The sequence below is a fragment of the Pelecanus crispus genome, chromosome 3, assembly GCF_030463565.1.
Source record: "Pelecanus crispus isolate bPelCri1 chromosome 3, bPelCri1.pri, whole genome shotgun sequence".
Taxonomy (NCBI): domain Eukaryota; kingdom Metazoa; phylum Chordata; class Aves; order Pelecaniformes; family Pelecanidae; genus Pelecanus; species Pelecanus crispus.
Window position 1 is genome coordinate 118,540,290 of NC_134645.1, and position 25,479 is coordinate 118,565,768.

General features: G+C 36.5%; 1 protein-coding gene across 1 annotated transcript in view; it reads right to left on the minus strand.

Annotated features, from left to right (window-relative positions):
• Nucleotides 1-25,479, minus strand: part of NBAS (NBAS subunit of NRZ tethering complex) — a 182,115-nt gene that overhangs the window by 63,977 nt on the left and 92,659 nt on the right. The window contains exons 40-43 of the mRNA XM_075706796.1: nucleotides 25,006-25,143; nucleotides 11,221-11,450; nucleotides 4,672-4,782; nucleotides 978-1,228 (exon numbers count right to left, since the gene is read on the minus strand). Of these exons, the coding sequence (XP_075562911.1) occupies nucleotides 978-1,228; nucleotides 4,672-4,782; nucleotides 11,221-11,450; nucleotides 25,006-25,143 (730 nt within the window). The remainder of the gene's footprint in view (nucleotides 1-977; nucleotides 1,229-4,671; nucleotides 4,783-11,220; nucleotides 11,451-25,005; nucleotides 25,144-25,479) is intronic.

Sequence of the window (25,479 nt, forward strand, 5' to 3'; positions counted from 1 at the left end):
GTCCCAGGGTCCCAGGATTTTTTTTTGAGCAACGTTTAACAATAACTTTGAAGGCAAACAGTAACGTCTTGACAGATTTTTCTTCAGCAAGCACTGTAAAACTTGAGTGTTTAAACACATCAATGAGAACTGAAGGTATTCGCTCCCCCCAAAAAAATTATTGCCTTTTTTTCTTCCTGGAATACATGAATTCATATGCACAATCTCTCTAAATTCTGCAGTTAATTTAGTGTCTGATACACGTGAGGTTCCAGTATTGAACAATTAATTCATCCCCACAGTGGCTAATCCCATACAGTGTGTATTTTTCATTCTGAAATTGGATTTGGAGTTATTCAACTGTCATTCAAGATACTGCTAATACTTGACTAACAAGCAAATTGAAACTAGTATTCAAAATGTCAGAGTGTTTTCCAGCAGCTCACTTTTACAGGCATTGTCTGATAATGTAGGAGGACAAATAACGTTGTAGTTCTGCAAAAGCAAAAGGTAACATCAAGGATAAACCACAAAATAAAATTACTCTCTTTAAAACAAACAAACAAAAAGCTTAAAGTTCCTGATGTATTATGTAATTCAGACTTTTGAAAGGTAAACTGTTTTAAGTTCTTTGAGAATATTCATGAAAAACTTGCAGTGTTAAAAATTATGCTCTAGGAGGTCTGTATTTTTTCTTTAAAAATTCACTATGAACCACTGCCAATAATTTTAACTTGCATCACCAACAGAAACCTGTTTTTAAATATTTCTTGCTTGCTGTGATAGTAAACTAAGTTTCCATCAATACAAAGAGAAGGAAGAAGGAACTTAACTCCCAGAAGACGTGACTAATCTACTAAATTACTTGCATTCACCTGATATGCTCACTGAAAAAAAATTACCCGGAGAGTATAAACTAGGTAAGCATAATCATGTCAACACTCACATAACAGAATAATAAATACAGCTATGAAGAAAAGAAACAGGAACTCTCCTACCTGGTGCAACTGCTTTGAATTTTTTCAGGAGTCGGATGTGAGTTTCAGGTTTAATAGCATGCTTCACCACTTCTGAGCAACCACAATTTTCAAGGAGTGTAAAATAATAAAGCAACCGCTGGTGATCTCTACCTTCAATACTTGGGTAAACATATTTAAGCATGTGTTCATGTAAGGTTTCAGGATCGGTTTTCAAAGTCTCAAAGAGACCAAGAGTTTGTGCTCTTTCTTCTATTTCCAGTGTTGATAACCTGCGTTTAGAAAGAATTTTGGCATTAAAGGCCTGGACGTGCCATGAAAGACTCTTCAGCTGCAGGTTTGGGAGACAGGACAATACTTTCCTTTATTTATCCAGTAAAGTTCAACTTTGTAAGACATTTTGAAAGAGTAAATACTCTTTCATAAATATTTAGACAGCTGTTATCCTCCATATACCTGAGCTAAGGAGCTCCTGTATTTCCTGATCTTGTTATCTGTTGACTTGGATGTGCAGATTAACAGTCATGAATACTGAAGTGGGATTCAAAGCAGCATTTCACGTCTCTAATTATAGCTATATGTAAAAGTAGACACATGTCCAGAACTTTTTATATAGGAAGCCTTTTTTTTCTTAAAAAAAAACCAAACCAAAACAAAAAAACCAACCAAACAAAAAAACCCAACCAACCAACCAAAAAAACCCAACAAACCCCAACCAACCGTGTGGCTGAGATATGCTAGAAAATTCTATTCCCCAATTAGAAGCTCTCCCAACTTATTACATTCTATTTTTTCTAGTAGATGAGCACCTGTGCATGCTTTGAGAGATATCATCACTGAAAATTGGCTCTTGCCCACTAGCTAATCTATTTCACAATATTATTCATGCTCAGCATATCTCACTCGACAGTTTTATCAAGTTGCCTCTCAAATTGTCATCCATGAAAACTTATGAAAATATCAGCAAGTCTTGGGTTGACCTCAGCCAGTCTCACTGCTTCAGGAAAATTTTTTCTTGACCCTTTTGAGAAGAATACATAAGCTCTTTCACAGCATGAATTCAGACACCTCCAGCTGACTATGTAAAAGATAGCTGAATGCAATTACTCCTTTCTTCCTCACCTGGGATAAAAACGGGTGCATATCAAGGAATTATCATCTTAAGTTTCTCAAGTGAAAGTTTTACCTAAAATCTGAGGAAAGAAGTCACCTATGGATGACTACCACCTTGACTCTCCCCTGAGTCCAATCACACACCATATTAGGTAGTACGTTTCACTTGGAAATCTGATGTCTTCTAATCCCATTTGAATTTCTTAAACCTTTAAAATGGATTAAGTTAGAATGTCGATATGAATTTCTCCTACATATAAATGCCACACATAAGTTAGAGTTTCTCTTTGACATCTAAGTAATATATGTCTCAGTTTCATTCCTAAAGATGATTTTCTTGCAACAAATACCAGAAACACAGCCTTCTCTCAGTTTAAAACGAGTCTCTGATTTCTGGGGGAGAATAAGTTATTTTGAGTTATTTTTACATCTAGAACCTACCCCAGTTAGGTTCTTAACCTTGTAAACATTACTTTAAGTCTCTAAATTCTTGCTATTTGTTAAGTGTTCTACTATATTAATGGAAATAAGTATGATACTAATGGAAATAAAGTGTCATTCACTCTTTATATAAGACAAAACAGACACTTGGGACTGATGTATTTCAAGAGTGTGATTTGAATACCTTTTCTGTCCACACCCAAAGTTCAAACTAAAGGCTACATGGACATCAAATTATATTGACAGGATCTATAGAGGTTTGCTGTGTGTTTTGCGGGTGTGGAGGTGGGCAGCTGTGGGGAAGGTGGAAAGGTTCATTATGCTGTTCAGAAAGATTTTGGTATAATAGATTCCAGTGACAGGCAAACAAACATTTCCTGTCACTGAAATAATAAAATGTATTTTATAGATTTTTGGTACTGAAATTTGATCATATTCTTCAAAAGAAACAATTAAATTTCCACCAAATTAAAAAAAAAAAATTCTAAACCATTTTCATCAGACTTAAAAACACAGCATAACAGAAAAACATGTGATGTTTATTTGTCATCAAGTAATAAAGAAATAGCTAACACACAAGTAAGTGCTTCTTTTGAGCTTCTCCCTACATAAAGTGGCTTACAGAAATACTGCGTATTTGGTTAAAAAGATTAAGTCTTAGAATAAACTTCTTTTCAGTTCAGAATGAATGCATAACAAGGCTTGCATTATTAATGCCATAATCCCAAGACTAAAATATACTGTAATGGCCATATGCTGTCAATCAACTTTAAAATGAGATTATGATACAACAAAAACATGCTCAGCAGCATATTATGCTATTACAGATCAATTTTCAAGACTTTGTTGAATTTCATTAGGGAGAAGGTTGTTACTTTGTACTTCATTGATTTCAGAATTCTATGAATACTAACTCATGGAGGACAAGAACAAAGAAAACAATAGAAAACTGTTGCAAAATACCTTAGGTAATATTCTAGTCCCAGAGAAGTCAGCTGGCACTTTCACGTTCACCCCAGTATTGCCATGTTTATACCCTGACTGTCTATTTTGTTTAAAGCACTAAATAATTTAGCAGCATCAAAATTTAGAGGGTACGACTTCTCTGTTTTCTGGAGGAAGCAAACAAAATCTCAGAATGTCATTTCATCTTCTTAGATCTTGCACCAACATCTATCAGGCTTTGGTTTTTTATGCCTCATGTTTTATAAAGCATTTTAATGTTTTTTAATTAATAGTTAATGTTAAGAGAGGTACAAATACTGCTGCAAGCTAAAGCTGCTTTCACAATTTAAAAACTGGAACAAACTAGACTAATTTGATCATGTCTGTCAGAACAGTAGATAAGAGCTGCTGTATTACACAGGGGGCTCTACATCACTGACATCCAAACGCACTACTCAGGCAAGTAGCTTAGTCTTTCATCGAATGGGTTTATTCATCTTTCACTAAGCACAAAGTACTTGTCTGACTGACAAGATATCAAAGGGGTTTTTGTTGTTGTTGTTTGGTTTGTTTTTTTTTTTTTTTAAAAAAAAGGCCCTGGAACCAACTCTGGAATACAAAAGAAAAGCATCGCCCCACCAAGCACCCCACCAATGCCAGGTCTGGTCTGCCATAATTTTTTAGGCTAGAACAGTTCCAAAGAAATATTATGAAGAAAAAAAGTGGTTCTACAAAAAACTGAAACCAAGATAACAGATGAATGGGAGGCTCCAATATATTTATTTCCTTTGCTATTATGTAGAAGAGAGATCAATAAATAGTAAAACTTTATTTTAAAATAAATAATTATATAAAACTTATCAAGCTTCAGGACATATTCCAAGGGACTGTAAAAATAATTACAAGGTAACTTGCTATTGGAAGACAGCACTAAGCATTCAAAGCCGTGGAAACCTAATCACTGAAACAGTCACACGATACTTATAAGAACAATAAGACACACATGGACTTCTATCCTTGCTTTTAACACCTATTTTCATGGCTGGTTACAAAAGCATCACACAGAAAAGACAAAAAAATTCCCAAACTACCACAACACAAGAAATATGCAAACACAAACCAAACTCTACCCCCAATATACTTCAATCTTCTCACAGGTTGGCACATATTTCTGTGTAACAGAATCCTATGTGTACATGTAAGGGAGACCACTTACCCACTGTCGGTGAATAAGAATTCCAGATGGGTCATATAAACTTCCCAAAGTGGAACATTGTATCGCTGAGCCAAAGAAACAGCAATCTTGTAGACATTTTCTTCCAGTGTTCTTACAGAGGAGAAACGTGAAAGAAAACAAGGAAAAGTTATGCTAAGCCCTTAGAGACATGACATGAAAATAAATAATTATATTTAAAAAGTAATGATTTATTTTACATTTTTTTTCATAAACAAGAAACTAGATTTTATTCACTAGTTTGAATCACAGTTAAATAAAGGTACACAAAGTGTGTCTTCTTGCATTTGCTTATACTCAGTGCTGCATTTGGGGAAAAAAAAAAAAAGAAAAAGAAAAAAAAATGATTAAACTACATAATAAATATTCCAAAGACAGGCACCTGCTCCACATACACTGTGGTTCTCAATGACAGTTTCTGCTTAACTTTTGTGCTAAAGCAAAAACCTCAGTTTTCATTTCATTTCATTTACAATGTGACAAAGGGTGTAATGTGTCACAGTTAGCATTTATTTGATTTAGCTGCAACACCTACAGTCTTTTAGCACAACTGGTATGTAGGTCCTCAAAGCTCTTCCGAGAAATTCACAGACAGAAACAAGAGGACAGAAACACTCTTAGTATTTGCAGACTAAAAGAAGGCGTGAAAATGCCCAGCTCCACTCTGTAAATGTCCAAGAAATATTAAAAGCTGGTTTTCTGTTACTGTATATCGCTTTAACAGAACAATAGATGCACAGTCTGTTAAGTGATGAAAGCCTGAAGTTAACTTCATATTAATTTTTACTAATCCACTGAAGCCAGTATGGTTCTAATAGACACATGTGGGTTTTGGTTTTATGCTGGTATAGGAGCAATAGAAAACTATTAAGGCTGATACGGGGTTTTGGGGGTTTTAGTTTTTGGTTTGGTTGTGGTTGTCGTGTCCGCCCCCCCAAGATCATTCCAAGAAAAATAGTATCTGTTTATAATTACATTGTAATAGACCTGTTACAAACAACTTTTTAAAAAAATGTATTTTATGTGAATACTGCTGACCATATTGTTTTAGATTCTTTAATTAAAAAGTCATGTGGGACTATGCAAAAAAGCCTTACACAATGTGAACTGTTACAAAATACAATTGCAACTGTCAGTAAATTAGTTTACAAAATTATATTAACATCACTCATCTACAGACTCATGTTAACTCCATACACTTGAGTGACCTTATCACATGCTTAACACCTTCCTTAGATTCATTACATTGTTTTCTACAATACTGGGGGGCAGCAGGCAGACTTTGTGGAACAACAATAACTTTACTACAACATTTTCTATACTATCATCGTTACCCATGTATGACAATAAAAGGAAAGCAGAAAAAAACTACATATTAGAGAGCCAGTTCTTTTTTTGTCATTTACAAATGTAGATCTATACCCTATCTTAATCTACGCTAAACAAGGCTTACAGCTGGAGTATACGATTTTCCCCCCACCCTAGGTGGACAGCTGACACATCCATACACCTTAATTCTGATTTTTAGATGCCCGATCCAATATATCATTATATTCCACTGTGATAGTTGCTACAGGTATTGTAGAATTAAAGATACAGGATGCAAAGTAGAAAAGCAAAATCCCAAGAATGAACATAATGCTGAAAAAAATTCACAACCAGCTATTAGAATAGCCTTTGCATTATAACTATTGCTCTGTTAAAAAAAAAAAAAAAACCAAACCAAACCAAAAACCAAACAAACAAGCCAAAACCCCACAACCCTCTTGTAATGACTCTTAGTTATGACAACCCCTGAAAAAAAATTAGGCACTTAACACTGAATAACATGCAAGCAAATTAAAGGAGGCAGAACACAAGCATTAAAATTAAAAGAAATAAATATATCTTAAGAGAAAGTACTTTTTAAAATATTTTTAAGAAGATAGGGAAAAAAAAAAATCCCACATACTATCCTGTCTCTTCTGTTCCAATGGCCACAGCACTTCCCCTCTGATTTTCCAGCACAGCAAGACTTCCTGTACCCAACCTCTTGAAACTAGACTCAATACTTCAACGCAAACAGAAGAACATTTTTTAACCCATCAAGTAATGATGTATGTATAAGAGGATGATGATCTATAACTTTGTCAAAAAAACTCAGTAAGAGTCATCTAGTCTTTAAAGGCAGATGTTCTATTCTATTTTTCAACATTAGGGAGAAGTACCATGACAACACTACAAAGTAAATTCCAGATTAGTAGCCACAGTTTGCGCAGGTTGTCATTCAGTACATAGAAGCAGATTTTTTTTAACCAGCAATACACAACAGCTGTTGTCAAATCACAACACATGTAAACTTACATTCCTTTGCCTTTTCCACAGATCATTTGATGTACTGTCAACAAAAGGATTACTAGTTAAAGCGAAGATTGATGCAAGAACTGCACAGCGAGTATGTCACTGGCTACGGAGAAGATAAAAGAGGATATTCAGAAAAAGGTACACTGGAGGTGATGAGGTTAACAGCACTATTCTGCAGGCTAGTCCTCACCACTCATCTCAATACTTTCATTAATTTAAAAAAAAAAAAATACAATATATTACTTTCCTTGTATCATCAATTCAGATACAGAATATCCTGACAGAAGAAAAATATGATCTTTAGGAATGATCTAATAACCCTCTGCTTAAAAAGTAAATAGTACAACAACTTCTGAAATGAACTGAGCAGTTCTGAAATGAATGATGGAGTTACTGGAGAGAGTCCAGTGAAAGGCCACAAAAACGATGAAGGGACTGGAGCATCGCTTCTGTGAGGAAAGGCTGAGAGAGCTGGGACTGTTCAGCCTGGAGAAGAGAAGTCTCAGGGGAGATCTCATCAATGTACATAAAAACCTGAAGGGAGGGTGCAAAGAGGACAGAGCCAGGCTCTTTTCAGTGGTGCCCAGTGACAGCACAATTGCAAATGGCAGTAGGCAGACTGAAGCACAGGAGGTTCCCTCTGAACGTAAGGAAACACTTGCACAAGTTGTCCAGGAGGCTGTGGAGTCTGCATCCTTGGAGGTATTCAAAAGTCATCTGGACACAGTCCTGGGCAACTGGCTCTAGGTGGCCCTGCTTGAGCAAGGGGTTGGATCATGTATCTCCAGAGCTCCCTCCCAACCTCAACTATTACGTGACGCTGTGATTCAGTGAAAGAGGAAGATGATATGAATGCTTTAACTGCACAATAACTCAGTCAATCATACAAATCAGGAGTGGCTCTTGGAATTAGTGGGATCCTTTCCACCTAGAATTTTATAAACCTTACTAAAAACCTGTCCTTCCATCTTAAGGGTGGCATGCAGTGGCAGCAGAAGGCAATGGAGGTTTAAGGAAATGATGCTGTATAAATGAAGAACAATAACAAGCTATTCATTGTCAAGAGAAAACTGACAAGACAAGAACCAAGTAGTTGTTACACAATGAAAAGCTGAAAAAAATGGCCACTACCTTGTAAAGGACCTTTTAGCTTTCTTTCACACACCCCTTTTCGTGCCCAGCCCTAACTGCCTGCCTCTGTGAGCCTGAGGAGTGCCAGAGAAATCCCCACCGAAGGCTCCGGCGCAGGCACGGTTCGGATCTACTTCTTGTGTATTGTTGCACTGAGTCTGGTGCAAAAGCAAAGTCATAAGCAGTTCTTGTGGATGGTTCTTGGCCACCCTGCCTGTGTACTAGCATGCATTTCCAAAGTATCAAAAAACACGCCTGTGAAAGTATCAGAAAACACGCCTGTGAAAGTATCAGAAAACATGCCTGTGCAGTAGCATTCAGCCGGGATTTTGCTGACTATCTTCAAGCTCGCAGAAGTGAACATTTGGCAGCTCAGAATTTTTTTTTTTTCTATCTTGTTCTCTAAAACCTCTGTTGTATCATACATGTGCATGTGTTTGCTCACAATCGCCGTCTTCAACATTTTCTGTTGGCATCAATCAGCTACAAAGCATTAGAACCACCACTGGATTCAATCATAATAATGAGAAATGAGATCCACTTCTCCGGTTGCCCGTCCTCAAAAAACGTTAAAAAAAAGAAAAAATCCAACTTGGAGAAGTGAAACGAAGGTTTAAGCCAAGAGCCTTCAGTTTCCTCTCATGTTTGAAGCAGGAAAATGAGATGGAAGGCTACAGCTGTTTGTTAAGTCCTGCAGCAGCAATGCATCAGGAAGAAAAGGCTGCGTCTACCCTGGCAATACAGCAGAGCAGTATAGCAAAAGCATACACAATGGTTCAGAAGCTAACATCACTAATAAGAGCTAAAGAACATTCAAAGTGGGTTTACACAGGACCTTCTGGTCTAGTCTTCTGGAAAGGGACCTAGTTCATATGCACCAAAATCATTCTGAGAACCCAGTAAGCACAAGCCAAGTCATGAAATTCAGATTGCTTGATAATTGCACAATTTTTCTAAAAATCTAAAATAAGTATTTCAGATCAGTGACATAAGAAAAGGAAGAAATTGGTATTAAATCATTAAAATCAACTTCTGATTTCAACATTTTAAGGGAAGCAGTGAAGGGCTGAAGACCTCAGAGCAGGTGAATGAAATAAAAAAAAAGCCACCCAAAAGCTGGCCTCAAATAAAAGAATAATTTAGAAACCTTATACACCATAGCTGGCCTGAAGCTACATGGGATGTCACCTGATTACTCAAGAGTTTCCATTCAGTCTTGCTGTAGTTTCCCTAATTCCTTTCCGGATACATTCTGGCTCTATTTTGCCCACACAAATTGTTAACTACTTGAGAACGAACCTTGATTAAGTCTGTGAGGCACCCAGATCTTTAAATATTTGATAAATAATGCATAATAAGCTCTAATGATAAGACACCAAATATGGAAGATAAAATTGAAAACTATTTGTTAAGTAGTTTTAGCAAATTGCTCATTCTAGTACAAAGCTGGTTTGTAAATAAGATACCATAAGATACCATCTCTTCCAGGTGTTGTTCTGCAAACGGCACTTCATAAAAGATGAAAAACATGAGGCACTTAATGTTAACTCAAAAATAAGAAAAAATATGCTGCACAACTATATTGAATTTGCACATTGTTTTCATTAGAAAATGCAGATTAAGAATCAACTGAGAAGATTAAAGCAAGGAAGCTGCAAGCTAAACAAGTAATTAATTGGATCTTTGCAGCTGCCTAATATGGAGCTACCATGCTCATCCACGTGCTATGAAGCCTTATTTTTACTAACTGTTTCATATTGTGTTTTGATCTCTACTTACTGTAAGGAACTTTCCCTTCATGTTTACTTTATTTTTACAAAAGACAGTATCTAAAGGACTCTTAGATGAGAATGTAAGTAAGCATGCTGCATCCAAAATAAATATCTGTAATAACAGAAGGATTTTTGTATTGGAATTACTGTATATAATCATCAAGATGTAACATTTACCTAGTGACATACTACTGATACAATATGTGCTCAGTGAACAATATATAACAAAACAGGTAACTCCAATAGAAACATTAAAAGATTCTTACTAGCTCTTTTTATGAATGCAGTGTCAAAATTTATGCAGGTATAGATTTTATAGATGCAAACCAGCAGCTTAGTGTTCAAAACCTGAGGTTACACTACTGTTCTTACTTACCATTTCATATCAGTGGTTTTTTTACTAACAAATTTCTATTGGAATTGTAGCTATCAGCAGCTACGTAGGTGGAAGACTGTAAACATCTAAATATGCTCTTCAAAAGCTTTATGCAGAGTAGTTTAAAATTAGGTTAAAAATTGTATTAAAAGCTTGTTATTGCACAGAAATCTTCCTTTGACAGTCTAGCAGCTATTCAACTGTGACCGTATTCAAAACATATACAGTTGAAGTATATATTCGTGACTTGTTCACAGCGTAAAGTACCTGCATGCAGATGTTAATTAAAGGTATTTTTAAAATGAAGAGACAGTACTATCCTGTATCTTTCCTTTTTTTCTATTGTGGATAACTGAAAAATGAGACAAAAGCATTCTAAATATCAGAATATGTGCAGTGAAGGCTTCAGTACTTCCAAATGACTGCAGGGGAAAAATTTTGTAATATACAGTAGCTTTAACTAAATTATTAAAAATAAAATACAGTTTATTAATTTTTTTTTTTAAAAAACCCTATAGTTCATTACAAAATTTGATGCTTGGACATACTCTATTAGGGTATATTAGGGTATGTCCTGCTAGGACACATTTACAGGAGATGAAAGGAAGAGATCAGACCTCTACTTATGCTCTGATTTCATTCATCATTGAATATTAGCAGTTAATAAACAAACAGTTACAGCTTCCATTAAAAGTTATCAATCCACTTATTTGAGCAACATTTCATTTAAGTGGAGTAGCTGAACAGAAAAGGCTTCAACTGTAGCAAAATTACTGTGTAAATATCTAAAGGAACCAGTAACTTATCTCTTCTAAAGGTCAGCACTACTTTCAATTTACTTTCCTGATTTAAAGCTTAAAGTAATTCCATTTTAAAATAAAGTAAATAAACATAACAGATATTACTTACTCCGCCAATCCTAGTATTGTTTCTCTCTTGTACTGTCCATCTGCTGTAAACCTCTGCACATCCACTCCTTTGCCAAGTCCTTGCAGAATCTGAGCTTGAGTGAAATCCAGTAGTCGTTCATTGTAGTAACGCAGCTGATTTATCAAAATTGTGATTTCTTCAGGCCAGTCTGTACAGCCATGCTGAGTAACATGCTTTGTGACCATCTGAATCAGGTCTTTTGGATCAGCCTGTGAAAATAATTTAAAACAAACTAAAAAAAACCCACTGTAAATATCTGTGGAAGAATTTACCACTTTGTAATTGATCCCTGTATTCAGAACTGAAATATTTTTTCTATTTTTTGGAAGTTTTAAGCACAACAGAATTCCAAATTTTCTGTAAGGGCTATTTGCTATGACTTCAAAATTTGTCCGTTTGGAAAGTTTTAGACTATTCCATATGCTACAAAAATTTACAGAAACTTGCCTAAACAAATTAATACTAACAAGTACCTCACTATGACTGAATTTATTTCTTTTTAAACCCCTCATTTTGATTAATGTTGAACTAGGCAAATGATTGGTAAAACACTTCAACAAATCAAAGAAAACTTACCAAGTTCACAGGTTCAATCCCTGCTTACTGCAGGGGGGTTGGGCTCGATGATCTCTCAAGGTCCCTTCCAACCCAAAGCATTCTATGATTCTATGAAATCTCTCCTTAATTACAAATACTATAAGTAACTTTACTCTAAAACAGAGACTCTATCTCAAAAGTAAATCGAATGGAAGCAATATTGCAAACTGGGGGGGGGGCGGTGGGGAGGGGCGCGTTGTTACTGAATTTCTGATACACTTCTATCATACAGAATTGATAAAAGGAATAGCTTGGCATTTTAGAGTGTCAAGCACTAATACTTTCAAAGAACGAGAAGTGTTGCAGGATCTGTAAATTACACATGAGGCATCGCCTATACCATGAAACCTTCAAATAATTAAATATTGATCATCCATGGATTAGGACAACCTTTGTTTTCAAAATACCTTCATCACAAATAAAACTTACTTTTCTGCATTAGAAATTATGCATCTAGTCCATATTTAACCAACCAACAACTTCCGTAGTCAAAGACACACATAGCAAAGCAACAATTTAGAACGTGAAACAAATAGTCTGCGTGTTTGAAATGAAAGAGGTACACATGTACTATAGAGTTCCCAGTTATCTCAAAATCTGGACAGTGGCTATGTCTAGGCACCTCCACTCGAACACAGCTGTGCGCGATATGCAATCACTCAGCACACTCAATACCTTGATTTCTCTCTTCCATTAAAAACGAGGCCACCAGCAGCACAATACCCACACGGCAGCACCGTGCCTTCTGTGTAGCACCCACTGAGGAGTGCGGCCAAAAGAGCCACCAAAAAAATACCTGGGGATGCCAACTGCAATTGAACTATTTTTTAAAAGTAACAGCTAATTTAACTGCTGTGATCTCAAGAATGTTGAGTGTACTGGACAAATATACTTTGTATTACAGAATGATTCTGCTAAATTAGAAGCTAAACTTATGAACATTAACCCTGCACAGCAGGGTAAAACATGCACCAAATGTTTGAACCATGAAGCATGCCTGAATTTTTCTGTGACATGCTGGTCACTTTAAATTGATTTTTTTTTTCCCCTTCCCTTTTTTTCTTTTCAATTCTTAGCTGACAGGCTGCTCACCAAGTCATATTAAATGCTAAAGGGCAGCCTTTTTCCTCTCCACACGATATTTTTCTGAAGCCCTCTAAACATTGCAAACTCATTGATTTTATAAACACCACCAGTAGTTCTTTCAAGGTTGCTTAGGAGATTAGTAACAGAATAATAAAACCTCAGAAAAGAGATAGGCAAGCAGAGCAGTACCTCTACAATACAATTATATCAGCTAGAAACCAATCCACTGCTTATTATGTACCCTGGTATGTCATTTTAGGTGATAAGCTAGAACCTGAGCATGGAGACAGGGAAAGTCAGAGCAAGATGAGGAAACCTGTTTAACATAACTGCCTAAATCCTCTGTAAGAAAGGCAGGTCCCTCTGACAACCTATAAGGGTAAATTTGCTCTCTTTTGCTAGGTTTCCCCTCTCTCCGTTAAGAGTAGAACCCAATGTCAGCGCTCTTCTTCCAGTGCACAGCCCACCGGATCATTCATAAAGTCAAAGATAATCTTGAAAGCATTTCCAAACAAATACACCTGAACTCTTCCTTGAGAAATGGCTTCTGAAGATGAAAAGATAACATTTTGAATGTTTCCTGAATAGCACATGATTTTTCACCTTGAGGTAGAACTAAGCTTGAGTATTTACAACAATGACTTAAAATACTACTAATTACTAAGGTAAATTAAAACCATTTTCTTTTTGGTCCACCCTTGTCTTCAATACATTGGCCAACCATCGTCTTTAAACGTGAAATTCCTTTTTTTTAAAAAACAAAACAAAACACTGCCACTTTACTTCCAACCATAACATTCTGACCAAGCTGTCACCCTCCCAAATGACATCTATCACTAGCACCAACTTTTATTCCCCATTTGTTACATCTCCCTAAGAGCATCCGTGTGCAATCTTCCATGCTGCCTGTTCAGCCTTCAAAGGAACACCTTAAGGCTCTCTAATCAGCAGTATTACTGCTAATACTTTTGCCAAATAATACCTACAAAGATGTAATAATTCTGCAGTTCTGCCAGGACTGCTCTTTATCAAATTTGGTCAGTACTATTTCACCGTTTTTCTTATCTGAACCTCTTCCACCTCTTGTTTCAACACGAGGTTGTAATAAAAATAAAATAAATAAAAACCTGGATCAAGGACCACTGTGTGATACAGTAGTACCACAACAAATAATAACGATTACAAACTGTTACAAGGAGGGAAAGAGAAGGAAGTGGAAGGTAATCTGATGTACATGTTGTTTAAAGGATCAGTGTGATCCTTGGATGTACATACGAGGAACAAGAAACAAAAAAATTAGAGAAATCCCACAGCCAGCTTCAAGCAAGAGCCTATACTGGTATCTGGTGTGAGACCTTCTAGGTTTTTTTTTAATCTATGAAAAATAATCTTTCCCAAGTTACTGTTGTTTGCAAAACTCATTTACTGGAAACACACACAGTTTTCCTTCTCTCAGATTTGTCATCCTTGTATAGATTTAAAATGTTTTCTTAAATAAGAATGTTGTTTGCACAGTATTTATTAGGCATTCAACACAAGCTCAATGAGAAAATACAAAACCTAAACTGTTTGGTATCAAGCTGCATAGAACTTGTATTACTTCATAATTTTACATATTAAACATTTCACATCTTCACATTTGCAATAATACATCTTTTTTAAAAGATAAGCACAAATATTTCTACGTCCATGAAATACGTAGTTCAGCTGGACATGATACCTGTTCTAACAAACACTAATATAGAAAGGTCATAGCTGTATTGTCAGTATTCAAAAAAGTCTTAACAGTTTTTAATCGAAGAGACCATAATAACTAGCTAGTAATAGTAGCTGGCCATAAAGGAAATCAGCAAAATTGGTAAAGGCTGACTCTTACTGCAGCATTCATAGGGTTTACAAATGCTTTGACTTCATTAAAATTGTAACAGGCACTTACAAAACAAAATCTCTACAGCAATTTCTGTAAATACAAATGAGTTTGACAGGTAAGACAGAAAAGAAGTCATATTCAATTTGTTCTCCTTCTAATGCTGTCTGTCAAAACCAAACAAAAACCAAACCTCTACTACACTGTTATCTCTGCTGGCTTTTCGGAGTCTTTCAGATACTTAGAAATTGTGCCTAGGTGTCCAACTCCCCGCTTCGCCAGGTGTATCTCCTCCAGTACTTCTAGACAGACGTTTCAACAAAACAGCTTCCCCTCCCTGATCACTCAGGAAGGGTATTTTACATATGAACGCAACAGCAAACATTGGGTAAGTGTCCAGAGAAGCCAGCAGAGCGGACCTAAATGTATTACACTCTTAACTTGTGAGCCTCCCTAGCATGGCCAAGGGAAATCCCTCATCAACTACCCGCCAATGCATTTTACTCACTCTTTGGACTAGCACTATGTTTGGTGGTGTAACAGTGTTGTCTTGGCAATAGTGAAACAAGCTGGCATAGGCTTTGCTTGGGAATTTAAAGAAAAAGAAAAAAGAAAAAAGCACCCATCACTTTACGTAAAGATAATTTAATTGCATGCTATTAGGTATGATTTACTCAGCACAGATCAGGACAAGTTGCTATCAGTATTGCACCACCAGCCATTACCAGTAAGCCTCAGCTGGGGACCAGGGTCCCCCTGACTAGAATTTTGAAAGCAGTATTTCTCTTTGCCCATCCTCTGGGAGTTGCACCTGGGAAGCCCTTCAGAATCTATATGTCACTGTGATATTATAAAAGCAACAATAGTTTTAAGAAGAGATGAGGTTTTGATTTTGGAATTTCTTCACCTTGATACCTAATACAATCTTCAATTTGACCCCCCCCCCCCCCCCCCCCCGCAAATTGCTATTTCTTTTTTCTTTCAAATTTCTTTAAAATACTTAATTTAGCCATACACATCAGTCACAGGCATCAGTTTTTCTCCTGTTCCTCTCCTGCTCAGTAAGTGGCCACAATGTACAGCTATGGTAAGAGATAAATACTAAAAAGCTCTAATGTAAACATGTCATTGAGATAACATTAGATCACTGTAAGGCTATTTAGCTTGTTTACTTATTTTAAGACCAAGAATATTTCAAAGTGTTCTAAAAAGGAGTATTATTCTTTTGGTTTTGCTTTTAATGAAAATGATCTTCGGACTGTAATACAGAAGTGACTAGGAACACTGATGAGAAAAGCTGCTCAGATCATCAAGGCTAATCTGCTCATAATCAGCCCGAATACATAACTGATGTTGTGGACCTTTCTGGATTAAAGTTGCAAAATATTTCCATCACCTTGTGAGCTGTAATCTTTTGGTAATGGTCAAAAGCTGCAACTGCAGTGAGCCACAGGAACCTGAATGGGAAGGCAAGAGGGCACATCAGTTGTACCCAGACCCTCGTAACACCAGATCTGTTCTAAACCATTTTAAGTAATCCTAAGAAAGAGATTATGCTACAGAGGAAGACACATATACCAAGCAAAACCCAAATGGTTAGCAAAACCAGGAGATGACAGCACACAAGCAAAGCAAGAGACACGAGGGAGCAGGGTGCAAAATTCCTGCTGCAGACACAGCTGCACTGTGACCGCTATCCTGTGTCTAGTTGTTGCCCATCTCCAGCGCTTCTAAGGAAAGCAAACTACACCTCTGGAAAGCACTTACATTTCAGGAAGAAGATGAGAGCTCTCCCTAACTCTTGCAGCAACTGCCACAACCCCTGTAGCAAGAGATTCAACGTGCTATAAATTTGATGGAAGGGGAGGCAAGAAAAAAAAAGAAAAAAAAGAATAAAGAGAAACACATATAGGCTACGCTTTTCCTCACATATCAAAGCAGGAAAAAAAAATTACAGGAAAGAAATACTTCACTCAAGAAGTAAAATCCTGAACATGCCTGTTCACTCAAGAATTAAAAGCCATCCCTCCAAAGGACAGCTTTTCATTCATTAAATAAATGACACTTGTCCTCAACTGAATCTGTTGTCATGCTGTGAGTCAAGAGTACATTAACTTAGATGCAACACCATATGAATTTGGGGTGGCCTACCTTTCAGATCACAGCTGTCTCACATCTGATCTGCTCAAAGCAAAAGATAAAGTGTATGGCTGAGATGGAAGACCAGAACATCTCAGAAATAAAACCTGTACTGTCATATCACTCAAGTGCAAGGATACCTCAACTTTCTTTGTCCTCCCACTGCTGCACCTACGTATATTGTTGGGTGACAACACTGATTTGTTCAGGATCAGCTTTTACAACTGTTTTTTTTAAATGGATACAGGAAGCAGCAAATACCATCACCCACCAGGAAAACCACACCAAGTCAACATATAAGGATACCTACTAGAATACCTTTTATAAGCTACAAGATGCATCAGAATAAAGTTGCACAAACTAACAAAAAATGAAGTAGAGATGAGCTGAGCAATAAATCTTCAGTTATCAAACCTATAGGTAGGTCTTATACATTCAGACAATATTGAAACAATTTTCTATTTCAGATTTATAATCTTAAATGATCCATCAGAATTTTTTGTAACATCCTCTAATGTCTCAGGTATATTTAAGTTTAATGATTTTTAAAGCCTGTTCATAATCTTAAAAAATGCTTGTCACCACAGCACTGTACATGGGTGATGCAAACACGCAATTTCATTCTGTACTCAAAAAAGCAGATCTGGATTTTGTAGATCCAGGAATGCAGCTGTGTACTCCAATTCCTAGCTTCCTTTCTCACCTTCACCACAGATTTCATCCAGATTTCTCTTTTTTCCAAGAACTGAAATTGCATGTTTCAAAACTTCATTCCAGATGACTGGCTGTATAAAATAAATGCTCCTGGATCACAGTTTAAAAGCCATTAGCTCTCACTTAAAGTGGCCAAGTTTAAAACACTCCCAAACTTATATGTTATACAGACACAAGTTATAATGTTAAACAAAATGCAGATTACACAGGTTACTGAGGGCTTCACAGTCCTAGTCTGTTTAGGGAATTAAGGCTAGTACTAACTTAAAAGGGTTATTTGCATTTCCAGAGAAATTAGTGAAAAGAAAATATGTACATTTGCAGTGAAATTAGAATAAACTAATTCATGACAAAAAAACAGCCAAAAAATAAAGGAGCTGGTGAATTACCAGAGGAACATGAAAACACAGCTAAACAGTTTGTAAATAAGCACTTGTGACTTCAGAAAGAAAATTTATTTTTTCCAATTTCATTGAAGTCCTGCTTTCCTCCACTATCAGGCAATAAGGACCTACAATAACAATTCAAACTGTAAACATATGATCATAAATGACATTTCATGCAAATGCACTTTGTTGCTTTATGAACAGAAAAACGTTGGGAATACAAAATCTACAAAAGGCTGGAAAATTATAATATTTCAAAACTGGAGTCTAAAAAGAACAAACCATCTCTTTGTGCTGGTATTCTTGTTTTGTTTTGCTTTAATAGGAGGAATGTTATGTGTTTTGAATAAGCAATGCTGAAATGTAATGGTTGAAAACTGGAACACTTGGATAGGAAGGCAGCATACTCTGCTGCTGCTTCAAGATCATTATGTTGGGAAACTAACTGGATGCTGTAAGGACAAAGGTTGCTCAAGATGCTGGTATGATTAAAGTTATGATATAAGTGGAATCACAGGAATGGTTTCTGCCAACAAAGCCCCCAAAAGAGATTGAATAAGAAAGGATTGAGAGTTATGCTGTTAGTTTTGAATTATGAATCAGATGTTGCTAGCACACAACCTTAAAATAGTATTACCCGTTTTTTTTATTTCTGCTTCAGAAGTTAAATTTAAGATAGTATTAGAATTGGGCTATGCAGTGTACAGTATCTATTATACAAAACCACGTTCTTCAGCATTTTTTAACTCTTATCTGCAGAGGTACCACAAACACTGGCTAGAATTATCAGAATACTCCAAACTGGGAAGAAAACACAGTTAACAAATTTGATTTCATCTATACATTTTGTTTTAATGTCAAACAGCCACCCATCACAAAATTAAATCATATAGTTAACCAGGATATCTGCAGTATTTGTAGACTACTGAATGTTAATATCTGCATATGCTAGAAATTGCCTTGAATTTGTACCGAAGATTTTTTTAAGGTAAATTCCTAGCAGATGAAATTTGGTTACAAAAGTAACACATGATCTTTTAATAGCCAGCAGCAGAAGAAACAATGACAACAAAGTGACTTTAAGCCTAAACAAAACCACTAGGTATAAGTTAAATCAACATAGTTTCCAATAGAGAAGCCAGTACTGCTGCAGGAAAAAAAAAAATGCAAGAGGCTGCTGTTAAGTAATAAAACATAAAAATAATTTGAAAAGTTGTCCAGGCAGCTGTTTCCAGCTATGTTAAATGACTTGTGTCCGAAAAATTGAACAAATTGCTCTAGTGCTCTGTTTTAAATGCTTTTTTGCTTTGTTTTTAATCAGCAAGAGTCAGGAATAATTTGTCCCAAGAGAAAATGTTTTGATATTATTTTCTGTTTTGTGTTCTCTTACAGACTTTCTCTTATTGGGAAAGATATTGAAAAGTCAGATTTAGGTAGAAAAAAATCTTATCTCGTCATTTCACCTGAAAGCTGTTCTAGTGGAACTAACACATGATATATAAAAAGTCAAAATGTCAACTGAAAGAACAATGCTGAAAATAGAAAATTACTACATAATTTTGAGCAAACTGCCTGCTAAATTCATAGTACATAATTCATTTCCCATTTGCAGACAGCATTATTCTCAGTAAATAATGTCACAGTTTAGGTAATTATCCTAACCTTCTGTCCATCTCTCTTCTCTCTAAAAAAATCATTTTGTGTTGTTTTTGTATAAATTATGTTATTGATTATTTTTTTAGAATATTTATTTAATCTTGATCTATATGGCAGCAGATGTAGTATATATACATATACAGACCTTGGGACAAACATATATTCCTACTGTCAAACTTCAGTACAATATGTTTTAGTTTCCTAAGTAAAATATAGTATCCTTTTAATTTGTACAGTTACTTGACTGGACACATGCAAATATTTCCATACCTTATTAATTTAAAGCTTGAAAACTAAATATTCTGTGACCTATATGACAAAACAAACCACCTAATTTTCTCTTCCCTGAAAGTTATTAAAATGCCAGAAGTCAAATATTTTTTCATCCTAATCCAGGGACACTGCTAGCACTTCTGAGTAGAAGCATGAGTTTCTCAGTGACCACCTTCTCCTACTGTGATACATATTTTCATGAATAGCTTCCTAGGCTAAATTTATTCAGGCCAATCTGGCATTCATCCTCAACCCTCCAAGGAAGAACCGGGGGGGCTGGAAGGGAGAGGAAAGAGGAAAAAAAGGCACAAAAAAACAAAGAGATGGAGGAGCCAGCTGTCTCACTCGATGGGATTTCAGCATTGGCTGAAAAGTTACCTATATTGCCAACCCAGGCGAATAAAATTTTGCTAAAATATTTTGTGTTCTAAGATGAAGCATGTTACAGAAAATTTCAATCAGGCTGCTGGCAAATTTAATGATGCTCACTGACTGGAGAAAATAGTTACAGAAGCACAGAAAAGGAAAGTAAAAGAAAGATAAAGCCAACTGACTAGGGGAAGACTGCTTCAAAAAGCTTTTGGTCACCTTTATACTGTTTCCCAGAGAGGAATAAAACCCTTTGCAAAAAGGAAAGCATTAGTACTTATCTCAACTACCTCCCCTGCATGAAAAGCCACAAGTATGTCTCCAGAGGAACACAGGTAAGCTAGACCTCAAACTTCTGTTGAAATGAAAGGCTGGTTTGAAGATCCTCTTTTCTAAAAGAGTATTTCTGAACAACACTTGCTCAGCTTTCAGAAGTAGGATTTAACAGAATAGCTTATATAACCCTTGAAAAATAAAAATAAGCAACGCTGTAACCATTTTTTTTTCTTAAGCGCAATTTACCTTGAAGAAATAAAACCAAAGAGGCAAACCCAAACAACTATTTATCAATAGGCTCTTTTTCTGAGTCACCTAAATATTATTTAGTCCCAACTAAGAATGACGATGCTTTGTAGTGTTTTGTGCTTAACAAAGAAATACAAGGAGCTGTGAAACACTGACTTATCTATATCAAACACAGCTCAGCCAAAGGAACAGTTGTCACAACCTGACTACAGTGTCACTAATTGCTGGATTACTAATTCAGGGATCACACTGAAAGATGTTCAAAAACATCCACAATGACTGCTAGTTCAGGAGAGCTTACTTGAGTTTTAAGCCTTCGAACACAGTAGTGTTTAGTGGTCTCTCAATTTTTGTTAGCTTACATATTCATTCATGTGAGTTTGTTTGTTGAGATACCACTGAGGAATAAGTAGATCAATGAGGAAAACTCAAAGTGTGATAGGCCAAAGAGGAAACTAAAAGGTTTTAAAAAGTACCTGGAAAGTGTCTTCTAAAGAACAGTAAATTTAATAGCAAAAAGTTCTGAAGTTGCTCAAAATTGGCAAGCCAGCTAGAGAAGTGGTAGGATCACTTGGTGACAAGGCATGAAAGGGACACTCATTGGTAAGTCCATAGCAGAAGAAAACAATGAGATCTTTGTGTCAGCCCTCACTGCTGAAGATGTGGGGGAGAGAGCTCAGAAGAACTAGATGAGTTAGAAGAAAACACCTAGGAAGTGTCAGGCTAATCAGGTAAGTTATGTGCTTGCACACCACCATGACCAGATGGCTTTCAGCCCTCAGTTCTCAAGAAACACAAATGTGAAATTACGTTAAACGGCAGGCTAAGGTGCATCCACAAACGCTACAAAAAAACCACTGTGCCAGAATGCAAGTCCCATCTAAAAAATGGATCTCAAGAGGATCCTCACAGGGACCACAGACCAGTGAGTCTGATTCCTATCCCTGGTAAGATGGCAGACTCTATAACAAAGAATAAGACCACTGAGCACATGTGTTAACAGAGCTTGGCGGGAAAGAGTCAGCACGGCCTCTGTAAAGGAAAATCCTTTGTTAGCTTGCTGGAGAGTTATGAAGGTGTCAATGAACACATGGACAAAGGGAATCCTGTGGCAAAATACATACAGATCTTCCAAAATTCTTTGACGAGGTTCCCTACCAAAGTCCAGTCAGGAAACTTAAGTTGCCAAGGGACTGAAAGAAAGGTTCTTTTATGAACTGAAACCTGGTGAAAGGAGAGGTGAGTTCTCAGTGATCACTTTTCAGATAGGGGAGAGCCAGCAGCAAGTCCTCTAGGGGCAGGTTTTGAGGCCACTTTTATTAGGAATCTCTTATCAATGACCTGGAGAAGGGATAAGTAACAAATATTTAAGTTTTCTGATGATACTGAGTTCTCTGAATTATTCCAATGTCATGCTACATATTCAGACTACAGTGTCAGGCCTACTTTAGTATTTAAAAAAAAGAAAAAAAAAAACCCCAAAGAAAACTTCTCCCAAGATCTATTAGTCTGCCAGTTAATGTCTCACTCATGGTGCATTCCCCCACTGCCCTCCCTCTCCCTGGTTCTCCTCTCAGTCACAGACACCATACACACGCAGGAAGGTCAAAGGAAGAGAGAATAGCGCAGCACAGATTCAAAGAGTTATACTCTCATCTCTGCCAGTTTTTCTCTTGGAACCATCAGATAATGCACTGGACTTAGACTCCTCCTCCCCCTCCTCCCAGGTATTAATATGTAACAGTATCTGAACATATACAAGCAAACGGCCTCGTATATAAAAAGATAAGAAGTGCTAGGCATAAACAGCAGCATGAAAGGCAAGTGGAGCAACCTGAAGACAAAGAGACTTAAACTTGATGCAAAACATACAACAGAAAATTCAAACAGTAAAGCAAAGGGGAGAATTTACACTGTTAAAGGAAATTTGCTACTTTTCAGTATCACTAACCTAACAGAAAGAAGGGCCAAAGAGCAGCCAATAGCTTGAATCAGGACTCAAAATAAGTCCATCATAAGCTAACAATAAAGAGCACTACCATTTTACCATCTACAACAGACATAGCGCCAGCCAGAGTTTATGGATAAATAGTTGAATGTCAAGACAGAATGAAACAAGACTGCCTGACACAGCTTCTCAGTATTGCAGTTAATGTTAACAGACTCCAGTAAAACTTCATGTGCACAAATCCAATTTGAGATTAAAAATGTATATATTATTTCTAGGGAGTTAAGTTCATAATTTAGGAATATGACAGGATATTATTATTAAACACAAACCAACATGCAACCACTTAATGAGCATTTGATTTCCAATGAGAGATTACCTCATGTGTATAGACTTAACTTCTAGCTGCACTACAATGCCATGTAATAAGGTTAAAGCCATTAGACCTCATACAACAAGGGTAATACTTCTGGTAGCCCAGAAGATCTCCCTCTCTCCCTCCTCCTGTATACAGCCTTCTTATACAGTATTTATTTCCAGTTCAAATGAAATCTTTATTTTCAACATCCTACATTCAGACTATTACCTAAAGCTGTAGCGTAACAACCATGGCTGAGAATTCTGCTTTGCTGGCTTAGTATAACTGTATTTATAATTAAGGTCAACCTTACACAAATAGGCAACACAACTGCCTTGGGAGCCAAGTCAAGCCTGCAGAATGAACTCCTGTAAGATCAACACTAAATTCTACATATTCAGCCCAAAGTTCAAAGCATTCTGCTTTTGACCTTGCTTACATTAATGCAAAAAAAGACAAACACATTATCACCATGTGACAATTTAAAAATTGTTCCACATGCTCGTTTTCCCCTATGGGAAAGGAGATGAGAGAGAATAAGACACACATGGCATATCTGTCACAGCCACTTAATGCACTTAAAGCCTACAGATGCCATTGCGGTGAGGGCAGTATAGAAAGCTAAATACGGTCCTGCAGAGGAAGATGTAAATAGACAGAAACAATGGTCTAACAATGACAGGAGTAAAGAGAAACAGCACAGGAACTGAAATACACAATGGTTGTGATACAAACAGAGAGAGAAAACAAAAACAAAACCAGGAAAAAAACCCCTACCTTGTAGACAGTGAATTTATGTGAGGTAAAAGCAGACCTAATTCTGCCTCTTACAGAGAGATTGATAGAGGCTTCCCTAAACAGCAAGCAACAGAAAAGGGAAGCAGGTTAAGTGCACAGAGCACAAGGTCACTGTATAAATGCACACTTTCAAATAGTGACTCAAAAGCCAATTATATCAGGCTACTTAACTCTGTGGAACTGAACCCCCAGCTTCTTCACCAACTCTAGGCTGCATCAAAAGCATCACTAAGAAGAATCTCTGAGGTTACCGTTTCAATATACTGTCAGTTGCAATGCACAAAAGCACAGGAATCAAATTTGTTTTCTTGAACGAAAGTAACAAGTAAAGAATAAAATCTAAGAATTTTCTGCTAATAGCAAATTTCCTCATCTGCTATTAATTGCAAAATTCCCATGTGTATGGGTAAAACGGTGTAAATTCAGAAAGGCTTTCTTGGAGTAGCAAAGAAGAGTTTTTATTCAGGTATCTTAGTAGGAATGGCAACTGGTGCCTTACTAAACTTTGGTATGTCACCTTTTCGATTTAGTTCAGAGTTTGCAACGTAACTCCCTGAGTCACAGGCAATGAGTAAGAAGCAAAGCTGTGCCATTTCAAAAAGAGACTTGTCAAAGGAAATAATAAAAAAAAAAATCTTCAATGAATGAGGATGAATTTTCAAAACACCATATGTAAACTAAAATACAAACCAACACACCTCAAGGTAGGCTACGGAAACTTTTTGAATAGCACCATTCTTGTTTAAATGGACACTTGACTCTTCCTAGGAAGTACTATATTGTATCGGTATTGCAAGATGACAGCATAGGCTATGCTCATTATTGCTCCTATAAATGACACTTGATATTGTGCTTCAAAAACTCTTCCACAAATTGTGAAGTAGTTGTCTGTTTACATCGCTGTAGAATAATTATGTGTAACCTGACAGGCTGCTCACAGTGTAAGTCAGATCAGCTCCTTAACAGGCTTAACTCATGTACTGGCTTTTTAGAATAGCTTTAATGCTGCACATTAATGAATATGGTTTTAAAAAGAAAGAGTACTAACCCTGTAGAGAGGGTGGCATTTGTCCTTGAAACATGGTGCCAAACGAGCATAGATCTGCAGGCTATAGTAATAACTTGCCAGCTGGAGAGATAATGCAGAATGTAATTGTTTTTCAAAGCATTTGTTGGCATCTACCACCTAGGAGAAAGAGAGCATTAATTTAGGTAAAAGAATTAGCAAGCATACAACATTAAGTGCAGAAACTTGCTAAAAAGCTACTTGCTGTGATTTAGAAATAGCTCTGACTACGGTTTTCTGGCACAGAAGTAAATCAGTAACCTACACACACACACAAAGATATTTCTACATTATGATGTTTCTCCCCCCTTGCACAAATACCTAACCAAAATGATTTTCAAACTACAGTATTGCTGCTTCTATACCACAAAGTTATTATCCATATTTCTGAGCTACATTAGAACTGTCAGTCAGGTGGCCCAACTACTATTTTAAGTAAGAAAATGTGTCTTTTCA